The sequence below is a fragment of the Chenopodium album genome, chromosome 6 (genome assembly GCF_948465745.1).
Source record: "Chenopodium album chromosome 6, dcCheAlbu1.1, whole genome shotgun sequence".
NCBI classification, from domain to species: Eukaryota; Viridiplantae; Streptophyta; class Magnoliopsida; order Caryophyllales; family Amaranthaceae; genus Chenopodium; species Chenopodium album.
Window position 1 is genome coordinate 24,261,978 of NC_137839.1, and position 10,508 is coordinate 24,272,485.

The following is a 10,508-nucleotide window of genomic DNA, read 5'->3' on the forward strand; positions in this document are numbered from 1 at the left end:
TTTTTTATACCTTTTGTTTTACGTTCGTTTTAGTTTTCTCCCTAGCCCTAGTTTTTCATGGACAACTTCATGGATTCCTCCATGGATTTGTCCTTGAATTTGTTACATTAATTCTGAGGTAATTTTATTTCTTTACTTTAATTATGTTTTCTTTATTAGATCTAGTTTTAATTATTTCTTTCATGTTTGAGTAGTTTTATTTCTAGGGTTTGGGAATCCATGTTTATAAAATAACTCTTGATTGATATTATTGATATTTTGATTATTGGTTTCTCTAATTGATAGAGTTTTATTGTTAATCTTGCAACCTGATCAATTGTTTGATTAATTCTTGTTAATAAGAGTTTGAATCGAAAGATCTTACTTTTAGAGGCTTACCTACAATTAGCAATTCTTATTATGTTAGCGACCGAACTACATATGTTGAATTGAGAGCGTTAAGACCCGACCGTAGGCTTAGCAATTGCTCTAGATAATTTATTTATTGAATTGTTATTGATATTTGATAGATTTAGAACTATAAACATGGTGAATCACAACCCTAGGTCTTTTTATCAATTGTTTTATTCCTATTTTAATTTAGACTACTTCCCTATCCCAATTTTGTGACATAGTTTAGTTTCTCCAATTTCTTAGAGGTTAGATTGAATACCATCTCCCTGTGGATTCAACCCTACTTACCCTACTACATTGTTAGTTGGTTTTGTTAGGAATTTATTTTTGACAGGTGTACGAAAACCTATTAATTGTTGAATTACCCAACCCCCTAGTCGGTAATAAAACATAAATACTCGGCACGCAGGCCGGAAAAGCATAGAATGAAATTGGCCATTCGGCCGCAGAAGTAAATAACGTAAAGCTTAAAGATTAGGGGAGCTTCTCAGCACTGGCATCCGCCTTGTCCTCCGGCGCATGCTCCTTTGGTTCCTCATCTCCCTCCTGATCATCCTCCTCGTCCCTAGAAGACAAGCCGCCAGACGAGCTGGACTCCTTAGAGGCATTCTTGGCAGCCGCCTCCTTCTCGGCCGCCTCCTGAGCCTCCTTGAGGAGCCGGGCATTGAACTCGTCATTTGCCTTATCAAACATCAAACTGGACCTTCCAGGTTTGATAATCGGTAGACGGCTGAGCAGCCGCCCAGGCCGCACGCATGATGACCTCATTGTCATCCATCATTTGTTTGACCAAGGCTTGTTTCTCCTCCTCCATCAAGGACCTATACTTGGTCCGGAGTTGGGTCTCCTGGTTGCTCAGCCGCCCTCGGAGTCTTTTGACCGTCTCCCCAAGGCTAGCTGCCTTGGACTCCGCCTCCTTGAGAGTGTCCAACTTCTCTTCAAGGCCCTTGACCTGGTCCTGGAGCTCCCTCACTCGCTGCTTGGCCGCGACCAAGTTCTGGTGAACTTGCAGGTTGGCAGACGCTTGGGAATACAACATATCAAGTGTCAGAATCTCATTTTGAGCAATCTCAAACTGAGCTTTGTCCAGAGTAGAGGAGGCCCGAGCATTCGCCGCCTTTACCTCCCGGATCTTCTCATTGAGGGGCCCTTTGAGACTGCTCACGCACAACATAGCCTGCAGGCGTCCAAACCAAAGAAGCTCATCATAAACCATTCGACAAAAATATGTATAAAAACCAAGTTATAGGAAGTTGTACTTCGCAAAGAAGCGCCAGAATGCCATCCAGGTCCAGGGTGCCAACCCCTTTGACGACAGCCTTGTCCTCAGGATCAAGCGTCCTGAGCATCCATCTGGCCATCTGGAGGACAGTTGGCCTCACTAGGGCATCTATCAATACAAATATAGCTAAGTCAAGATTTTAAGCAAGGTGACATTTCATGAAGCTCATGGTCGAATGGTTGGATGACTTACCTCCCTCTCCTCCTACGGCTTTGCTGCCGCCTACTGTGCCGCCATCAGTGGTGAGTGGTTGTTTGCCACTCTTCGACACTCGTTGTTGAGTGTCCGGCTTTGTAGGAGTTTGAGTAGGGGAGGAGGCGCCCGTTCCTTCTTGGCAGGCTTGGTGGCGACGTGTTTCCTTCGGCTCTAGGAAACGTCGCCAGCCGACTACTTGCGCAGCTTGGGGTCCGACTTAGAAGAAGGGGAAGGCTTTGACGAGCCACTCTGAAAATAATTCTAAGTATGAGAAACAGAATACGCTAAGCATTTCATTAAGAGAAAACTTTGCAAGCTTATTACCTTAGGAGTGTCGCCTAGTGGCTGCTCATCCGCCTGCTTGAGGTTAGAGCGGTAGAAGGCGGCTGAGAGGGCTGGCTTTTTGTGAGCAGGGAGCTTGCCCATTGTCTTGTCTGCAACAAACAAAAAAGAGTAAGCAAAGAAACAAGTAAACAAAAGCAAGCAAAGTTAATAAAATCATGCGGCTATCTACCTCTCGGCATCTCAGATAAGGCCACAGGCGGCCAAGTACGTCATGTCCGAGAGCCACTCGAATCAAGAAATATAGCTTTTGGGGGTGATTTCCTTAACCCCCGTCTCGGCGTTCATCCAAAAGGCCATAGTAAAGAGGCCCCGGTCAAAGATCTCCTCTTGTGCCCACCTGGGAACAGGCGGAAGGACCTTCTTCCCAACTAAGAGGCGTGGATACTGGGTCTAGTGGTTGTACCTCTTGTTTCTTTGGGCGTCTGGGGAAGAGACTATGTAAAATTTGGTCGTCTAATCCTTCCATTTGTTCTCTTTCCCCAGCGTCATCATGTACCCGGTGTGGCTGGTCAAAATAAACCAGCCGATCCCGTTTGGATTAGGCGTACTGCTCATATAAAGCATGTGAGCAAACGCCTCAAAGCTGGGATCCACCTCCAGCATTTCGCAGGCGGCAACGAAGCCCAAAATATTGACCCAAGAGTTAGGGGCTAGTTGCTAGATACCCAGTTGGTATCCGTCCAAGATCCTCCCCACATCCGGAAAGAGACGAAAGTGAAGTCCTACCTGGATGGCTGCTTCGTAGCAGCCGAAGCACTGGTCACCATAGACGACCATCTCAGTCCAGGTGATCGTGTCTATAGCATCCGACACGGACAGAAGAAAACCATGTCCCATGACATGGTCAGAAAGAAACTTGGGGAGATCATCCTTCATGATCTTTCGCTTGCCTTCCGGGATGTGCAGATAATAAGGCGCACGTTCATGCCGCCTGGAAGCAGACGGCTCCTCCTAGCCTTCTCCCTTCTCAACGGAGAGGGATTCTCTAGCAGCTTTAAGGTTTTACTGCGCCTCCTCCGAGTAAAGAGGGACGCAGTTAGAAGATGATGACACAAAGTCATCGTCAAAGCTCTCTTCGGAGCTGGGGGGCCTGCCGGCTGGTACTAGCAGTGTCCTCCCCCAGCTCGTCATCCGGCACCGATCCACTTGGCCCGGGGTTCTCAAATTCCTCGTCGCACTCCTCCAAAAATGAGTCATTTGGAGTGCTGACGGTGCTAGACAGATCTCTACTTATTTCAGAGACAGGCACCCTAATGGAGCCGTCGGAAATGATAGTCTCACTGTGTGAATAGTACCAAGAACCATCCGCCCTATACCTCCTTGTTGTTTGCTTTGTTCTGGCCATCGTGTCCTGCAAAGGTATAGACAGTGTCGGATTTGGAGATGTACTTAAAGGAAAGTTCTCGAACGAGCATTCGACACTCCTAGTTCTAGATTCAGCCGTCCCCGGTGACCGGCTGATTGCTAACCTAGGTCATGTCGGGTGCGTTTGGGAAACCTTTTTTATAAAGAAAAAATGCAAAGAAATAAGTAAAAAAGAGATCAAGCGGTTACCTTAGAAGAAGGTAACGAGAGTCGTCGATTTTGGGCGTCTGTTGAGCAGGAGAACTAAGGGGGCCAACTGTTGGATGCTCTGGAAAGTCAAAGTCTTTGAAAGTCAGAAGATTCAAGATTCTCTTAAAGATTTACGCAAGTGTAAATCCAAGGAGAAGTCAACCTCCTATTTATAGAGGGGGTGAAAACCTGAGGTTAAAACCCTAGATTCCTCAACAGTAAAAAGTAACAATTCGGCCAATCAGAGGCCGACACCTGTCACAGGCGTCATGTGCCACGCACGTGACCCCTGTGAGGGGCAAATGATTTGGGTATTTTATACCTGACCAAGTGGCCCAATCGGAGTCTGACACGTGTCACTGGAAGAGGCGCCACCTTGAACCTTCCAGATGGTGACACGTGTCAGGCAGATACCACCCTTGATTTGGGGTATTTGATGGTCTAAAGTAGACCAATAAGAGAGCGACACATGTCGCCCTATGAGACGCCCAAATGGCCTCTTAGGATGAGCGACACGTGTCACTCAGATATTGCTTCTGAAATGGCGGCCTTCAAAGGCCCAAACTTTGAGGCGTCGTTTGCGGCGTGCCCTAATCCCTAGGTCATCAAACCCTAGGGAGGGCACACTTCCCCAAAAGACCCTATAAATAGGGACAACTCCCTCATTTATGGGGAGGATCGAACAATTTTAGCATTAATTACCGTAATTAATACCGAGCTGTCGTTCCCAAGGAACAGACAGCACCTGAGCTTGGAATCCGAGCAGATACCTTAATTTCCGCACGTTGTACTCCGAACCCTATACTAACTTAATCTTCGGAGGCGGACCACCGACTATCCGGCGATCCGTTTGTTTTGTAGGTACAAGCGACCTTGTGAATCCAGTCTTGAGCTGTAACTCTCCCAAGGGAAAAGACCCCGAAACAGAATCCATATTAGCCCAAAAGATGATCCGGGTGGAATAAAAATACTAAAAAAAAAAATAAAAAACTAAATCAAACCAATTATAATTACTCGGTAAAAAATTCATTATAAAAAATTTAGAGTTTGATTTGGTCATTTTATTGTGTTGGTGAGTACTGAATACGGTATAAGTCTAAAAATGGCGTGTTGTCCAAGTATAAGTCTTACATTAGAGTTCCCTCCTAATCCTATCACTCTCAATCCCAGTCACTCACTACGGAGTACTCTCTATTACTGTACATTGTCTTTTAGAACTCAACTACCATGTTTTTGATTGCGACTACACTTTTTCTTTTTTTTTTTTTAAAAATAAACTCAAAATTACAATAACTTCATAGCTCCATTTTCTCAATTTCAATTTTCCAAATTTCTCTCCGCTCCTTTTCTCTTCCACTCTAATTTTCGTTTGCTATTCTACTACCAAGCTAAGCTAATTAAGGGCAAGGACCTCTTGTAAGTACTTATTCTAGCTTCTCTCTTTTTAATATTATGCACATTTCTGAATTCTACCCTTTTTAAAATATTTTTTTTTTGATAAATTAAGTATAATTTCACTGCTATTTTCTAATTATGACACTCCAATGTGACTCTGTTCGATTTTATACATATATTAAAAAAAAAAAAAAAAAAAAAAAAAAAAAAAAAAAAAAAAAAAAAAAAAACTCCATTTGTGACTTGTTCGAATTTAATTGTCATGTTGATATTTCGTAGTACAAATTATAAACATGACTATCAAAATTAAGGAGAAGAACTACGGAGTAATTTACGGTTTTTCATTGGCTATTTGGATTGTTAGTAGACTAGTAGTAGAATTTTCACTCATTTAAAGGCACAATTTATTTGAGATGCCTCTTGTATTGTAATGGTAATATTTAATTGTCACTTTGATAGTGTAATTTGCTTGAAATCAACAGCTACATTTACGACTTTCTCTTTATTATTAGTCATTTTAATTAACGATAATGACAAAATTAAAGAATACTAGTGCTGCAAATCACCTTATACGGAGTAATTGTGTTTTGGAAGGAAAATGGGAATTTGAGCAGGAATAGTGCGAGTACTACTGAGTTTCATGATATAAGTGGAAAATGTACTTTGGTATATGTTTCCTCGAGATCTGTTGTTTAATTTCGTGTTCTTTCTCTTACCTACACGTCATTAATTTATCCCTTACTACAGTCAGTATATTTAATGTTTTTATTTATTTTTAATTTGTTTGCTTTGATTTTTCAACGAAAGATTTTGTGGTCTTCTGGTTGGTTCTTATCGTACGGTATGATGTTTATGTGACATGATATAGTTCAATTTACTAGGAATTGAAAAAAGTTGTTAAAGTCTTAAAAGGTAACAAATGTTAAAATATGTGGTTGGTTCTAGTATTTTTTATTTACTCCGTAAATGTTACGAAATTACTCGTATTTTGAACATATGATGTTTGAATGTTTGAGCAATAAGATATGTTTCAATTTTATGAGATGTCTCTTAAGAGACTTAAGTGATAGCCGATAGATATGTAAGTAATGGTATATTGACCAATTAGTCTTTTACATTAGCAATTTTGGTGGTGATGGAAGTCGGAGTTACGAAGAAGACGATGATGAAGCGGTGGAAAACAGTCGATGGAAGTGGAGGTTCAACAATTCAGATGGAGTTACGACAGCCATCGTGTTGTACAAGGCCGGCGTGGCTACTGACCACCCTTGCTGGTAAGGCATGGCATAGCATACTCTTAAATTATTGGGGTTTACATGTATTACTAACTATATTTGTTAGTGTAGTTGGAAGGTTCTTATATTAGACAATGGTCAGTGGGTTAAGGCAATATCATATCATATGGCCCATATTGATATTTTTATTTTTATTTTTTTCCAATCAATTACTACTCGTATTACACTATCAATAATCAATTAACCTATACTAAAAGCGAACCTAAAGTGACACTTGTCACGATGTTATAAAAACATTTCCTGCTTTTTTATCTTTCCTTTTTTTTTTTTTTTTTTGCCAAATTTTAATGACTTCCATTTTGTAACCTACTATAATACTTATTTCCATTTTGACAACACATTTAATCCAATCATACTCAATTTAATTTTTTTTTTATTATTATTTTTCAACATATATTTTATATACTTTAAATCTTTTAGTTACAAATATACTAACATAGTTTAAAATTAAGGTATTGACATATATCATCATCCAAGATTATCATAATACTATTATAATTTTTTTTTCCTCCGACTTAAAATTTATTTTAATAAAAAATAGGAATAATAATTTTGGTAGGATACTTTGTATAAATCTTACAAATCTACATAACGTTTATAAGAACAACTGAACAAAATCATTTTATTATATTATGCTCCTCCGTTTTTTTATAAGTTATGGTTGAATTTGCACATTTGTTGAGACACAACTTTGACCACAATATTTTTAATTAGAGACTATTATTTTGTTACAAATATTTTTTTTGGATAAATTTGTTGAATCAACACCATTCTTTATAAATGTTGTTGTAAAGTTTAATTATGACCGTGCATGGCACGGGATTTAACCTAGTTACTCTATAATTACTCATCTAACAGTTATTGCCTTCAATTTTGTGGATGTACTAAAGTTTTCAAATGTATCAAATAAAAGTTTACCTACCTTAGTACTCGTATACTTGTATTACCTTTCCTTTCAAATTTCAATTTTGGTTTTGACTTGTCATTTTAATTCAAATAAGTAATCTCTTATACTAGAACTTTAATACTATAAAGTTATCTACTACTCTCTTTGTACCACTAAAATTGTCCCATAATTGTTACTCTATACTCGCTTATTACAGTTTTGGTTGGGTAAATTTGATTTTAAAAAAAAATAAAGTCATAGAACTCAGGAATTATAGTAGTGTATGTGAGAGTAAAACACGTACCAGTATGTTGCTTACGACTTTACGAGTACTTTAAGCCATTTTAGTGGGACGGAGGGAGTTTGTTGTATCTTAGTAATCCCACTTGATTCAGAGCTATGATTAAACCCAAGTTTTATTGTCATTATATGAAACCCAATGCAGGTCAGCAAATTGTGTATGGAATAAGAGGTCTCTATTCTTTTTGCTTCTTGTATTTTTGCTCATTAAAAGGATTCCTTTGTCAGACAAGCTTTCTGGAGTTTACTTTCCTATTTTCAATTTTAATTTTCAAACCTGTTTTTCTTGCAGTTTGACTTCCAATGGCGGGAAAAGTAACCTGCAAGATCAACCTTTTTTTTTTTTGGTTTTTTGTTTTTGTGTTCAAAGAGTTTTAAACAGAAAACATCATTTTCAAACATTTGCTTTATTTTCAAACACATCAATTTTTTGGGTATACTTTCTACATTTATCAGATTTTTTTTGTTTCTTTTAAAAAGTAATTTAGTTGTGTTTTGTTTCTTTCTTTTGTTTTTAGAGGTGGCTTGTTAGAATTACTCCGTATTAAACATACTAACAAAAACATTATCATAAAGAATAAAACATATTAAGGAAATACATTTTAAGCTGAATTTAACAACCTTATAAAGTTTTACTTCGTATTTATTTGTTCGTTGTTGGCAAGAAAGAGTGTGCAAGTATGGTCAAAGTCTAGTTAAACTAGGAGTTAATATTAAATTTGACTCGATTAGCTATATTTAGATCAACCTAAATCGAACTTTTAAAAATTTCAAACCAGGAATACTTAATTCACTTAGTGCTCCTTAAATTTAGAGATCTAGTCTTTCTCAAGTTTTTATCTGCCTTGGTGAGGTGAGGCCGTGGACGCTATGCAGCTATAACCCTACTGATGTTTCTTGGCTTACATCGTTACCTACTAATAATGTGCCATAATTGTAAACTATTTTTGCTCCCTTGATCTGAAACTAATAGTCATGTACGCATTAAAATTTTTAAGATAGCATAGATGAATTCTGAAATGCGTTCTTAATAACGTGCTAGTTTATGTCGATTTCCTAACATTGTTACTCGTATATATTTGATTTAGCTAACTGAAATGGTAAATTCCTAAACTAAATGTTCTTAAAAAATATTTGTACCTATTGAAATTTGAATGTTATGTATATTACAGTCTGCAGTTTTATACTTCAATTCTACACATGAAGTAATGTGTCATGGAAGTGAATGCATTTTGTAATTATGTTGTTGCATATATTACAGATTTAGACCAGAAGATAAGCATTTTAGTGCATAGCTCTAGTAATGACAATGATGAAGGCCGAGCAGACACCTTCGCGCAAAGAGCAGAGGCTTATTACCAGCAACGCCCCCAGCTGTTATCTCTCCTCTTAGACCTCTACAACGCCTACCTTTCGTTGGCTGAACGTTACTGTCAATCTCTACACAAGCATCATAATCAAGCTCATCCCTCTATTTATCACCACAGGGCGTTTTCCACCTCCGATAATGTATCAGTCGTTTCATCTTTCCATGACAATCACAGTGAAGAAGCCTGTCAATCAGATGCCGAAAGCTCACTGTCCTACCAATTACCATCTGTAACATCAGTTACAGCGAGTTCACAGTATAACAATCTTAGTGACGATATCATAGCAGAGTTGGTCATCAAGAATGTGGAATATGATTTTATGGTTGATGAGCTTGTGATAACCGAAAGGCTAGCCAATGATTCATCGAGGAAGGTAGAGCTACAGAGGAGTCTACTAGAGGTGCTGGAATCTGAGAGGCTAATTCTCCTGAACGAAAATGCAGGACTGAGGTACAAAGTGGGTGCTCTAATCGACGAGAACAAAGGACTAGCATCGGAGTCCATGTTCATGAAGAGGAAGGCAGGAGAATTAGCTAGGTGTGTATTAAAGATGAGGGAGGATCATCGAGTCTGCATGCTTAGCCGTAAAATTGAGGAGCTTCAAGGGAAGATTTACGGATTAGAGAGGAGAAATCGAGAGTATTATCAGCAGTTGGTGAAGCAAGAGAAGACACAATGCTCGTCGTGCAAAGAAACTGGTAACACAAGTATGGGCGAGGTGCTGAAAACCAAAGATGTAGAGGCTGTTAGCACAGAAGCTTGCTTTCAAGAGGATAAAGAAAGAAACATAAATAAGAAAGGGGTCAGAATCTCAAAGTTTTGGGAGAAGGTTAAGAATTCTGATTTGTTATTTCTTTGCAAACCACATCCATCTAGATCTATTGGGCGTTGATTAAGGATATTTTCGTTCTCGAAAACACTAATTAAGCTAGTTAGGCTACTAGAAACACCATGAGTTTTTAACCTTTCAAATCTGAATTATGATTGTATGCTGGTATGAGATTTTGATGTTACTTTGTATCATTTTGTGAGTAAGATGATTAAAGTAAGTACCTAGTATCAGGTATTTTGTAAAAATAACTGCAACAATGTTGTGTAATTACTATAATTTTTAATTTTTTATCATACCTTTTTTTTTTTTTAATTGCAACCTTAATCTTCATGCTTATTCATGCACTTCTCATACTGGCATACTGCTAATATCTTTAAATATATATTTTAATAAAGATTGTAGAAATATAATAGTTTGAATATATATATATCAAGTCAAATCATCTAACAAAGTACAAAAGAGGGCTAAAAGATATTGTGAAATTAGTGTAAAATTTTCAACGTTATAATAAAAAGAATTAAAATATTGAGTATGTCAAGTCATGTAATTGGGTGTGGTTATTTGCATAAATTTGACAAAACTGACCCAAATTCGCTCGATAATCGAAGTGACTCGAATAAAAAGCTTAACCGACCCTAAATGGAGTTGCCCTGCTTTTGAA

General features: G+C 38.2%; 1 protein-coding gene across 1 annotated transcript; it reads left to right on the forward strand.

Annotated features, from left to right (window-relative positions):
- The first annotated feature begins 4,846 nt into the window (after positions 1 to 4,846).
- On the forward strand, positions 4,847 to 10,149 carry LOC145634757 (kinase-interacting family protein-like). The gene is made up of 3 exons (XM_081686141.1): positions 4,847 to 5,185; positions 6,286 to 6,438; positions 8,907 to 10,149. The coding sequence occupies exons 2-3, from the start codon at positions 6,300 to 6,302 to the stop codon at positions 9,905 to 9,907; spliced, it is 1,140 nt and encodes a 379-aa protein (XP_081542267.1). The 5' UTR covers positions 4,847 to 5,185; positions 6,286 to 6,299; the 3' UTR covers positions 9,908 to 10,149.
- Positions 10,150 to 10,508: the final 359 nt, after the last annotated feature.